This window comes from Rhamphochromis sp. 'chilingali' (assembly GCF_963969265.1).
Source record: "Rhamphochromis sp. 'chilingali' genome assembly, chromosome: 22".
In the NCBI taxonomy this organism is placed as follows: Eukaryota; Metazoa; Chordata; class Actinopteri; order Cichliformes; family Cichlidae; genus Rhamphochromis; species Rhamphochromis sp. 'chilingali'.
This window is the reverse complement of record NC_137950.1, coordinates 30,375,460-30,387,539: the sequence shown is the minus strand read 5'-3', so window position 1 is coordinate 30,387,539 and position 12,080 is coordinate 30,375,460. Positions and strand designations below refer to the sequence as shown.

The window sequence follows — 12,080 nt, the reverse complement described above, 5'->3', positions numbered from 1 at the left end:
CAACATAAATGAAGACAGAAACTAAACAGCAGTGACGTTTGCAGGGTTACTGAAGTTGGGCTAGCTGCTATATAATGATGTGCTACGTGATTGCTAGCGACACAGCTATGTTAGCATAAACAGTGAAGCTGGAGGATGAACACTAACTTCTTTCCACTCTATAAAAGTTAACGTGAGGGTTCCTGATGGTTAGAGACAAATGCAGTCGCATGGCAGGATGCTGTAAACGGACCAGACTTCAGTCAGGAGAACAACTGAGATAATCCATCCACAATACGAGGTTAGTCATTAATATACTGCTGCATGGGCTGCAGTTACATCCTAAGGATTTAAAAACTGAGCTTTAAAATGAATAGCGGTAATAAAAACCGAGAGAGGCCGACAGTGATCACTGACTGTTTTTAGGGGCTTTTTAGATCAAATAGAACAAGATACAAAGCATTAAACATGTTAAAAACACAAACGCCATGTTAACTGCAGACTACTTTGGGCCCGGAAGCAGGATTCGTCACGTCGTCACTTAAAGACCGAATAACTGATATGATTCAATGCAGAGAGGTCTATTAACACATAGTGAGTGAAGAAGAAACACCCAGTGCATCATGGGAATCCCCCGGCAGCCTACACCTATTGCAGCATAACTAAGGGAGGATTCAGGGTCACCTGGTCCAGCCCTAACTATATGCTTTAGCAAAAAGGAAAGTTTGAAGCCTAATCTTAAAAGTAGAGATAGTGTCTGTCTCCTGAATCCAAACTGGAAGCTGGTTCCACAGAAGAGGGGCCTGAAAACTGAAGGCTCTGCCTCCCATTCTACTTTTAAATACTCTTGGACAGGGGTCTCAAACTCCAGCCCTCGAGGGCTGTTGCAACACACCTGAAAAGTGCTCTAATGGGGTGGTATGGTACTATAAGGTCATTAAGATGAGATGGGGCCTAAAAACTGAAGGCTCTGCCTCCATTTTTACTTAAACAACATGACGACGTCTCTGCAGACGACGTGCTGAATAATTGTGATTATTAACAATAAACTTTATTCCTGCTGAATGTTCACAGATGCTGTTTGAATCGTGACGTTCAGAGATCGTCTCCACCAACGATCTGTCTCCTGCTGAAGCTCACAGACACACAGGTGTGTGTGTGTGTGTGTGTGTGTGTGTGTGTGTGTGTGTGTGTGTGTGTGAGAGTCTGTGTGTGTGTGTGTGTGTGTCTGTGTGTGTGTGTGTGTGTGTCTGTGTGTGTGTGTGTGCGTCTGTGTGTGTGTGTGTGTGTGTGTGTCTGTGTGTGTCTCTGTGCGTCTGTGTGTGTGTGTGTGTGTGTCTGTGTGTGTGTGTGTGTGTGTCTGTGTGTGTGTGTGTGTGTCTGTGTGTGTGTGTGTGTGTGTCTGTGTGTGTGTGTCTGTGTGTGTCTCTGTGTGTGTGTGTGTGTGTGTGTGTGTGTGTGTGTGTGTGTGTGTGTGTGTGTGTGTGTCTGTGTGTGTGTTTTGGACACAAACAGGAAACAGACTTGTGTGTTTCTCTTCACAAACTTTATTTTAGCTTCATTTTGTCTTCAGTGCTCAAACTTTCACTTCCCAGTTCAGAATCAAACTTTCCAGTTTCCCTCTGACGCCGCGCTTCTCCTTCAGCGGCGGCGCGACTCCTCGTCTTCCTCGCCAGCTTATCTCTGTCCCTCGTTTCACTTTCGTCTGTCCCGCGCTCGCAGCCAGCTGCCTCATCGGCACATCTGTCCGGTATCAGTTAACGTGCTCACGCCGTCGACGGCTCACGGCGCTCTCGTGGCTCCGACTGCTCCGTCTCTACGTCAGAGAGGAGCAGCGAGTCGAGGAGAGCCCGCTGTGATTGGTGGGCTCAGAAGTGGCATAATAAATAAAAACAGGAAGAAATAAATAAATAGAAAACGTCTCTACATCAGCTCCTCGCCATCACGGCGGCTCAGTCCTGCGTCTGCAGCGTCCCGGCCAGGCGGTCCCAGTGGGTGAAGTACGGCGCAAAGTTGCACTTGGACTTGAGGTGGTGAAGGTCGTGGTGGCGCGCCCCGCCGTACAGCCCCAGCGGCACCAGGCGGTGCGTGGCCCACGGCAGGTCGTAGCCGCAGTGATCCTCCACCGACAGCCAGATGTTGACCACGAAGAAGGCGAGCTCGGTGAGCGGGTGGCAGCCCAGCAGGAGGGGGTTGGCGGCAGCGAACAGGCCCAGGCTGAGGGTCTCCCAGGTGCCCGAGTACTCGGCGGTGAGGGCGGAGGTGGAGGTGTAGGTGTGGTGCACCTGCAGGAGGAGGAGAGAGAGCGTGAGGTGGAGGAAGAACAAAGGCGTGACACCGTCACCACCGCCATCGTCCTCGGGGACTCACCTTGTGGAAGGTGCGGTAGAGCCAGGGCACTCGGTGGTGCAGCAGGTGCCAGGCGAAGCTCTGGAAGTCAAAGAGCAGCAGGCACACGAGCACCTGAGCCAGCAGGCGCGGAAGGGGCGGGGCCTCCTCGGTCAGGTGCACCGGCCTCAGGTACCAGTGCAGCACGGTGAGCGGGAAGATGAAGACCAGGTGGTTGTAGAGCGTCAGAGCCAGGCAGCGCCGCACCGACGACCAGCTGACGGAGCTCTGAGGCTGCAGCTTGTACCTGAGCACCCACGCCCACCTGGTGGACAGCGCGTCCAGCAGCAGGAAGGGCAGGCAGAAGGACAGGTAGACGCAGAGCGAGAAGAGCACGGGGAAGAAGGGCGAGCGCAGGAGGGGGGCGTGTCCCAGCACGAAGGTCCACAGAGGCTGCAGCAGCATCGCCATCCTTCAGTTTGTCTCACAGTCGGAGCTCTGCTCGCCTTCATCACCACTGCTCCATTTAATCAGGCAGCAGGCCCCGCCCACACAGCGTCAGCAGCAAGAACCCGCCCTGCCGTCCTTATTGGGATGTTTCCTACTGCCGGAGGGAAAATGGAAAACTCTCCCTCCCACACTTCCACATTCCACAGCAGGCTCTTTCACTGTGCACTGAGGATTGTCCCTGTGAGAGCCGCTCACCTGCTTCCATTGTTGGCAGGTTGAGCACGTGTGTGATGTTTACACGGGCTGAAGCAACCTTTAGCTACAGCTGCGGTGTTAGCCCGCGCTGCCACACCTGAGCTGTGCAGGTTCACACACCTGAGGCTCTAAGTGAACATTAAAGAAGCTGTGCTTCAACTTTGTGGTGCGTGAGAGTCTGTACCTCTGCTGAAGTACAGGATGTGTGTACTTGTGTACTCGTGTGTGTGTGTGTGTGTGTGTGTCAGCATTATGAGAAATGAATGTGTGAGCTTACAGTGGTTCAGACTCACTGAGGATGATGACGACAGGTTGTTTCCTCTGATGATGAAGGCTCACATTCCTCGCCGTCTCTTCTCGTCACGTGTCAGTCGAGCGTCGCGAGGCATCAGAAACCGGAGAAATGGCGGTAGGTGGTTCCGGTCCGTGTAAGGATGTCGGCTCTTCATTTGTTGACTGCACAAACTGTCGACTCAGGAGCTGATGGGATTTAAACATCGTGCCAGTTTGAGCCACACAGGTTCTTCTGCTGTTCTCAGTCTTTTCTATATCTGATCGCAATAAATAATAATAAATAATAACATCTTCATTAAGGAGGCGTTCCTTCTTCATTGTGATAAAAAACTGAGTTTATTGATGAAACATTTGGAACTTTACTTTTCCAGAATCACAATAAAACATTTCAGTTTCATTTCACTGAAACATCAGGAAGTAACGATGATGTAACGCAGCCGTCCTGCTGCAGGGTGCCGCGCCGTGGCGAAATATCTGCTCTATTTACAAGAAACATCAGTAAAATGACAAAACCTGAACATGTTAAATGTAAAGCTGTGAATAAACTTAAATCACATGCAGTCACAAATGTAACAGTAACAGTTATTAGTGTTTCACAGATAAGTACTGAAAGTTTCTGTAACTGAAATAAGACTAATTATGGTGTTGGGAGGTCAGATCTTCGTTCTGAGCAGGAAGTGGTTTATGGCGGAAACGCTGGCGAGGACATTACAGAGTGTGGGACGCTTCAAACGCACAGCGTGGACTTTTCAGCCTTTTGGGAACGAAACAGCCAGAAACAAGAGAGAGCAGAGCGGTTTTAGCGTGAACCGAGTGATGACAAAACGCAGCTATTATGTTTATTTGTGAACACAGGGGAGGTGGCAGCGACTGTGGTTAACACACTCTGACGCACACTCCAGCAAAAAGCGAAGACAGCTCCTTCATTTTCCTTCTGTTGTGTTCATCAAAAGCCACCTGACACCGAGAACGTCCGATTTTATAACCAGCTGTTTGAAACACAACTATTTGTTTTGTCATCACAATAAATGAAGGAAATAAGCGTGTGCTAAATGTCTGAGAGGTGGCACTGACACTGAATCTCATCCTTCTGTCATGTACGTTGCTCAGCTTAAATATTTCTTTGTTTTAATAAGTGAAATTACATCTGAAGTCATAAAGTGGATTCAGAGGACAAATATAGCAAAGCAAACTGTAGCAATGCTGCAGTTCAGCTCTGTGATCACATCATTAGATGAGGTGACGTAGCCTCTGTTACAGTTTTTTACAGACGCTAGGACACATGTCTCAGTACTTAGGTCACGTTTGCAAACCTCCTCACACAGTGAGCACAACAGAAGTCTATGTGGGCTAAACTGAGGACCAGTTATCATTGTTTTGGCACAAAATGCATTCAATGACTACATCTCTCAAATTTCATGAATTATCTTCTCACTCAGACACAACAACTGCCAAAACTCTTTGTACGTACAGGACATTTTGCATGTGCTTACATACTGTTTTCAAAACTGTTAAACTTATGGCCAAAACAATAACACAATGCAAAACTTAAAAAGACAGCAAAATCCAACGGCAATATTTTATTGAAACATATTTTAAATCTAACAATGCAGTTTAACCAGCCACAGCTGATTCTCATTGTAGATGAACATCTGCACAGGTGTTACTCCTTCAATTTTTCAACTCCTTCAATTCTGGCAGCCAGAAGATTCTTTCCTAGGTGTGTTGCCCTAGATGACATAAGATGTGATGTGGATGAGAACCTGTGGCCAAATGGAGAAGACCGAGTAGATTAGCATTACTATTGTATGTGTATCAGTGGATGGTGTGTATATAAATACTTGTATTTTGGGATTACTTAGTGCAAAAAAAAATAAAAATACATAAACAAATATTAACGAATTCTGCATGATGTCTGATTCATTCCAGTAACATATATTGAAATTATAAACAGAGATGTGTCCTTGTTTTACACAAGAAAACACTGTGTAATGCTACATGTTGTTAGTGTTTTTAGGTCATTGTTTTGTGGGTGACAAAGTGTGTTTGTCAGCTGTCAACCTTTGCTAGTGTTCTGGAAGAATGAGGTTATTTGAGACCTGAATAAAGTGTTTTGGTAGTTGTAGTGCATTTTGAATGTGGAATGAACTGCTTTGCCAAGCTGACGGTCAGTTAGGAGGATTGTGTGAAGAGTTTTGCAAAAGTGACCTAAGTATTGTGACATGTGTCCTAGCGGCTGTAAAAAACTAATCCCACAGAGGACAAGCTCCCATTGTTCCAGCAGCAAAGGAGCCAGGCAGCAATGAACACACAGATGGAACATTCATGTCCAAAAACAGAAGAAAATATAAAAATATACACGTAGAAGAAATATATAGATAAAAATATATGTCCATGTGCTCCCACGGAGGGCTGGGATGTTAACAGCAGCAGGTTTTCAGCTTTGAGAGATTTTTGTCTTATAAACCGAGTTTCTGTGCACGATGGATTATTTTCTTATATTAAAGATTTGAATGTAAAAGAATTTTCTGGATCCGTGATGAGAAGAGACGACTGTTCTCAGGAATCATCAGGGGAACCACAGCCTGTCATCATCATCCTCAGTGAGTCTGAACCACTGTACGCGCACACATTCCTTATAATGTTGACACACACACACACACACACACACACACACACACACACACACACACACACACACACACACACACACACACACACACACACACACTGGTTTAGCCTCCCCTCGCTGTGATGAAGACCCTCCCCCTCATGCAAACACACGCCTCCATAAAAACAGCACACATGTCTGATCTTACTGTAAAGCACTTTGTGATTTTTATCTGTGAAATGTGCTATATAAATAAATTTTACTTACTTACTACAAATATTTCCTTCATCTCAGAAATGTGAAGCAAGAATTTCAAATAAAATGCAACAGAAATAAAAAACCAAGAAACTCAGTCAGAAAAGGATTTGGTCAGATTCCAGGTCTCAGGCTGTAATCACAGCGCGGGGGGGCAGGAAGTCAATGAATGTGTGTGCGCTGCTTGAAACAGAAAGTGCAGCAGCACAAAGAGGAGATTGAAGGATAACAGCATGTTTGTGCGGCTCTGACTCACTCGGTCTCCCACGCGCTCCACAGCCTTTCCAAGGACCAGCGTTTCTCCTGAAGTGACGTCAGATTCCTGCTGCGCGCAGATTTCATGTCATCCTGAAACACACATCGGGATTTTCTGGCCTCGCTCCACCAGCTTCCCGACTCCCGAACACATGTTTATCACATCTCTTTATCTCATTCTCAGCACACTGCAGCTTTCAGAACAGTTCAAACGTGTTTCAGCACTAAAGCCATTAAAACTTTTCACTCAAATCACTTCAACTCTGATCAATTCAAAGTTTTCATCCCCGTTTTAAAACTTGGACAGCAGATCTGATCCACGTTCACTGGCTGTGAAACCACTTCTGTGGGTTTGCATCATAATCGGGAAGAAAGATGACTGAACACGGTTGTTGATCTGAGGGTTTCACAAACTGCTGACTTGTTGGGACACGACAGAGAAAGCGTTTCTCACACAGCGATTTGTTTCCCAGCACCGAGCTGAATCTCAGCCACCAAGCAGCAGACCCGAAGAAAAACGTGGGTCAGCCCGGTCCCAGCAAGCTGTACCTGATAAAGTGATTTGTAGCATAGGCATGGGTGTGACACGCACCTGAGAACGTGTCGAACTGAAGGACGCGTCGCTGTGGACTGAGCATGCTCACTCTGCACAGGCAGGAGGTAACGCAGTACAAATACTGTGTTTCTCTACTTAAGTAGAATTTTCAGGCATCTGTACTTTACTTGAATATTTATTTTTTAGGAACATTTTACTTCAAAACTTGGTTTGATTCGAGGGGAGCTAATATTTCGTCACAGCCTCCTGTTCTGTATAATCTCCATATTCAGGGCTGAACGTGAGCACATTCGGCACCACGCTGCAACGACTGCAGGACTGGAAGCTGCAGTTAATGGATTAATAATAATGGATTGGATTTATATAGCACTTTACAAGGCACCCAAAGCGCTTTACAATGCCACTATTCAGTCACTCTCACGTTCACACACGGGTGGAGGCAGCTACGGTTGTAGCCACAGCTGCCCTGGGGCAGACTGACAGAAGCCAGGCTGCCATATCGCACCATCGGCCCCTCTGGCCAACACCAGTAGGCAGCAAGGTAAAGAGTCTTGCCCAAGGACACAACGACCAGGACAGAGAGCCTGGGGATCGAACCGGCGACCTTCCGGTTACAGATGCGCTTGCGGTACATCAGCATCCAGCTAGCCCGACTGAAGAGGAGCGAGCGCAAAGGCAGTGACGTGGGGAAATGTGCAAGGCAGCTCTACAAACATCAGCAAACACACAAACTGTTGTGTGCAGTTTGTCTCACAGTGTGTTGCAGATAAAGTCCAGCTGCTGTGTGTGACAGGGAGAGGAGAGACAGAGAGCTAAGTTCACTCAGAGATGGAGACAGGAGAATAAACAGTGTCAGTGTAGAGACATCAGCCAGGACACTCATCAAACATCTGCTCACATCTGTTGTGTACAAGCACAGAGAGCAGCAGGTCAGCTGATCACAGCCTGCACACCAAGGAAACGTAGTGCAGCTCTCAGTAGAAATGACTGAGTTTGATTGGTGTGGGAGCATCGCAGTGTCACATTCCCCCCCCACACACACGGTGGATTCAGGAGGTGGTGTGTAACCCTGACTGAGCTCATGTTCCTCTTTAGAGTCACCCTCCACATGCAGGCAACAGGAAGTAGATTCATCTATATCCTGTGTGCTGATATTATTGTATTACAACATTCAGAGAACACAAGGTTCAGTTAGCTTTGCACAAACAGAGCTGTTCTTTGTACTCTGAGTACTCTTCAGGTAACGTTTCAATTTTACTCGAGTACAGACTCAGTACTTCAGCTTTAATGGAGTAGTTTTAAACAGGAGTATTTGTATTAATACTTGAGTACAGAACGTGTACTTTTACCACCTCGTTCACTCATCAACTTTGAAGGACATCAACACAACAATACACACAAATCTGTGTGTGTGTGTGTGTGTGTGTGCGTCTGTGTGTGTGTGTGTGCGTCTGTGTGTGTGTGTCTGTGTGCGTCTGTGTGTGTGTGTCTGTGTGTGTGCGTCTGTGTGTGTGTGTGTGTGTGTGTGTGTCTGTGTGTGTGTGTGTGTGTCTCTGTGTGTCTGTGTGTGTGTCTGTGTGTGTGTCTGTGTGTGTGTGTGTGTCTGTGTGTGTGTGCGTCTGTGTGTGTGTGTCTGTGTGTGTCTGTGTGTGTGTCTGTGTGTGTGCGTCTGTGTGTGTGCGTCTGTGTGTGTGTGTGTGTGTGTGTGTGTGTGTGTGTGTGTCTGTGTGTGTGTGTCTGTGTGTCTGTGTGTGTGTCTGTGTGTGTGTGTGTGTCTGTGTGTGTGTCTCTGTGCGTCTGTGTGTGTGTGTGTGTGTGTGTGTGTGTGTGTGTGTGTGTGTCTGTGTGTGTGTCTGTGTCTGTGTGTGTGTCTGTGTGTGTGTGTGTGTGTCTGTGTGTGTGTGTGTGTCTGTGTGTGTGTCTCTGTGCGTCTGTGTGTGTGTGTGTGTGTGTGTGTGTGTCTGTGTGTGTGTGTCTGTGTGTCTGTGTGTGTGTCTGTGTGTGTGTGTGTGTCTGTGTGTGTGTCTCTGTGCGTCTGTGTGTGTGTGTGTGTGTGTGTGTCTGTGTGTGTCTGTGTGTGTGTCTGTGTGTGTGCGTCTGTGTGTGTGTGTGCGTCTGTGTGTGTGTGTGTGTGTGTGTGTGTGTCTGTGTGTGTGTGTGTCTGTGTGTGTGTCTGTCTGTGTGTGTCTGTGTGTCTGTGTGTGTGTCTGTGTGTGTGCGTCTGTGTGTGTCTGTGTGTCTGTGTGTGTGTGTGTGTCTGTGTGTCTGTGTGTCTGTGTGTGTGTGTGTGCGTCTGTGTGTGTGTCTGTGTGTGTGTGTGTGTCTGTGTGTCTGTGCGTCTGTGTGTGTCTGTGTGTGTGTTTTGGACACAAACAGGAAACAGACTTGTGTGTTTCTCTTCACAAACTTTATTTTAGCTTCATTTTGTCTTCAGTGCTCAAACTTTCACTTCCCAGTTCAGAATCAAACTTTCCAGTTTCCCTCTGACGCCGCGCTTCTCCTTCAGCGGCGGCGCGACTCCTCGTCTTCCTCGCCAGCTTATCTCTGTCCCTCGTTTCACTTTCGTCTGTCCCGCGCTCGCAGCCAGCTGCCTCATCGGCACATCTGTCCGGTATCAGTTAACGTGCTCACGCCGTCGACGGCTCACGGCGCTCTCGTGGCTCCGACTGCTCCGTCTCTACGTCAGAGAGGAGCAGCGAGTCGAGGAGAGCCCGCTGTGATTGGTGGGCTCAGAAGTGGCATAATAAATAAAAACAGGAAGAAATAAATAAATAGAAAACGTCTCTACATCAGCTCCTCGCCATCACGGCGGCTCAGTCCTGCGTCTGCAGCGTCCCGGCCAGGCGGTCCCAGTGGGTGAAGTACGGCGCAAAGTTGCACTTGGACTTGAGGTGGTGAAGGTCGTGGTGGCGCGCCCCGCCGTACAGCCCCAGCGGCACCAGGCGGTGCGTGGCCCACGGCAGGTCGTAGCCGCAGTGATCCTCCACCGACAGCCAGATGTTGACCACGAAGAAGGCGAGCTCGGTGAGCGGGTGGCAGCCCAGCAGGAGGGGGTTGGCGGCAGCGAACAGGCCCAGGCTGAGGGTCTCCCAGGTGCCCGAGTACTCGGCGGTGAGGGCGGAGGTGGAGGTGTAGGTGTGGTGCACCTGCAGGAGGAGGAGAGAGAGCGTGAGGTGGAGGAAGAACAAAGGCGTGACACCGTCACCACCGCCATCGTCCTCGGGGACTCACCTTGTGGAAGGTGCGGTAGAGCCAGGGCACTCGGTGGTGCAGCAGGTGCCAGGCGAAGCTCTGGAAGTCAAAGAGCAGCAGGCACACGAGCACCTGAGCCAGCAGGCGCGGAAGGGGCGGGGCCTCCTCGGTCAGGTGCACCGGCCTCAGGTACCAGTGCAGCACGGTGAGCGGGAAGATGAAGACCAGGTGGTTGTAGAGCGTCAGAGCCAGGCAGCGCCGCACCGACGACCAGCTGACGGAGCTCTGAGGCTGCAGCTTGTACCTGAGCACCCACGCCCACCTGGTGGACAGCGCGTCCAGCAGCAGGAAGGGCAGGCAGAAGGACAGGTAGACGCAGAGCGAGAAGAGCACGGGGAAGAAGGGCGAGCGCAGGAGAGGGGCGTGTCCCAGCACGAAGGTCCACAGAGGCTGCAGCAGCATCGCCATCCTTCAGTTTGTCTCACAGTCGGAGCTCTGCTCGCCTTCATCACCACTGCTCCATTTAATCAGGCAGCAGGCCCCGCCCACACAGCGTCAGCAGCAAGAACCCGCCCTGCCGTCCTTATTGGGATGTTTCCTACTGCCGGAGGGAAAATGGAAAACCCTCACTCCCACACACAAACGGCTGCTTGTCTTTGAACGTGTTATTGTCGGGGAGACTTCACACAAGTTTGTCAAAGCCACGCCCCCCGGTGCGTTCCTCCTCAAAGGTGATTAAAATCATCAAAGAGGTTTAAAAACATGTTTTTCTGCTTATCTTGCGTGTTCAGCTCTTTTAGATTAAAGATGAGCTGAAGAATAAAATCTGAATTCCAAAACATCTCGAGGATTCCTGTTGAAATGTTACCGTGGTGACTGTGACCCCCTCGCACTAATGACACGTGAGTGCTCGAAGAAGGGGTCAGGTGTAGAGAGTGCATGAGGTGAGGTGCTGTTCTAAATAAAGTTTCATCTTCCTCTCTGAAAGAATCAACGTGAAGCCTCACTGAAGTCCAGCCAGCCTGTACCTGTGCTGGGCGGAGCCTCAGAGGTGCCAGGTGTCCTCAGACTGAGCTGATGTTTCTCTTCGTGTCAGAAGCGGTGATGGTGGGAAGTGCTGGTCTGAGCATGCTCACTGACTCGCTGTTAGAGATGTGCTGAAGAGTCACAGCTTCACACTCAGCCCTACGGTGACACCTGCTGGTGCTTCAGCCTCACTGCAGCGTGAGAGTTTCAGGTGTGGACGTGGAGCTCTGAACCACAGCTGCTGTTCAGCTGGGTCTGTTCCAGATGTTCCAGCTGTGCTTCACGTTCCTCTGCTGCAGTAAATGAGTGAATCTGTGATGGAATCATTCATTAACTTTATTTAAACGTCTGTTTCATTAAATGGTGTGCAGACGCCACAGACAGGTAAGGTACACCTGAGCAGCGAGCAGCAGGTAAATACGAGGAAAGCTGCAGACACAGTTGCGTGTGCAGAGAAAAGCACGAAGCCTTTCTGAAAGACTCATTACGACCTCGTTAGACAGGAATAATGTTTACTGGCATATTCATAAAGTGCTCCTCTTCACTTGACCCCTGTTTCAATCCAGGGGGTCAGTGTTGACATTGTGGAGGACTATAAATACCTTGGAGTACACATTGACAATAAACTGGACTGGGCTAAAAACACCACAGCACTTTACAGGAAGGGCCAGAGTCGTCTCTATTTTTTGAGGCGACTGAGGTCCTTCAACATCTGCCAGAAAATGCTGAGGATTTTCTATGAGTCTGTTGTGGCCAGTGCGATCCTCTATGCTGTTGCATGCTGGGGGAGCAGGCTGAGGGTCGCAGATGCCAACAGACTTAATAAACTGATCCGTAAGGCCAGCAATGTTGTGGGGATGGAGCTGGACTCCCTCAAGG

General features: G+C 49.0%; 2 protein-coding genes across 2 annotated transcripts; both read right to left on the bottom strand.

Moving 5' to 3' along the window:
* Positions 1–1,521: 1,521 nt before the first annotated feature.
* Positions 1,522–2,837, bottom strand: ch25h (cholesterol 25-hydroxylase). Its single transcript, XM_080872051.1, has 2 exons — positions 2,350–2,837; positions 1,522–2,264 (listed from the first exon to the last, which is right to left on the bottom strand). The coding sequence occupies exons 1-2, from the start codon at positions 2,776–2,778 to the stop codon at positions 1,932–1,934; spliced, it is 762 nt and encodes a 253-aa protein (XP_080728177.1). The 5' UTR covers positions 2,779–2,837; the 3' UTR covers positions 1,522–1,931.
* Positions 2,838–9,386: 6,549 nt separating this feature from the next.
* On the bottom strand, positions 9,387–10,644 carry LOC308390261 (cholesterol 25-hydroxylase-like protein). The gene is made up of 2 exons (XM_080872050.1): positions 10,215–10,644; positions 9,387–10,129 (listed from the first exon to the last, which is right to left on the bottom strand). The coding sequence occupies exons 1-2, from the start codon at positions 10,641–10,643 to the stop codon at positions 9,797–9,799; spliced, it is 762 nt and encodes a 253-aa protein (XP_080728176.1). The 5' UTR covers position 10,644; the 3' UTR covers positions 9,387–9,796.
* Positions 10,645–12,080: the final 1,436 nt, after the last annotated feature.

Coding starts and splice junctions, on each gene's coding strand:
- ch25h (XM_080872051.1), bottom strand. CDS start 2,778: ATGGCGATGCTGCTGCAGCCTCTGTGGACCTTCGTGCTGGGACACGCC. Junction 2,265..2,349: donor TCTACCGCACCTTCCACAAG/GTGAGTCCCCGA, acceptor CTCCTCCTGCAG/GTGCACCACACCTACACCTC.
- LOC308390261 (XM_080872050.1), bottom strand. CDS start 10,643: ATGGCGATGCTGCTGCAGCCTCTGTGGACCTTCGTGCTGGGACACGCC. Junction 10,130..10,214: donor TCTACCGCACCTTCCACAAG/GTGAGTCCCCGA, acceptor CTCCTCCTGCAG/GTGCACCACACCTACACCTC.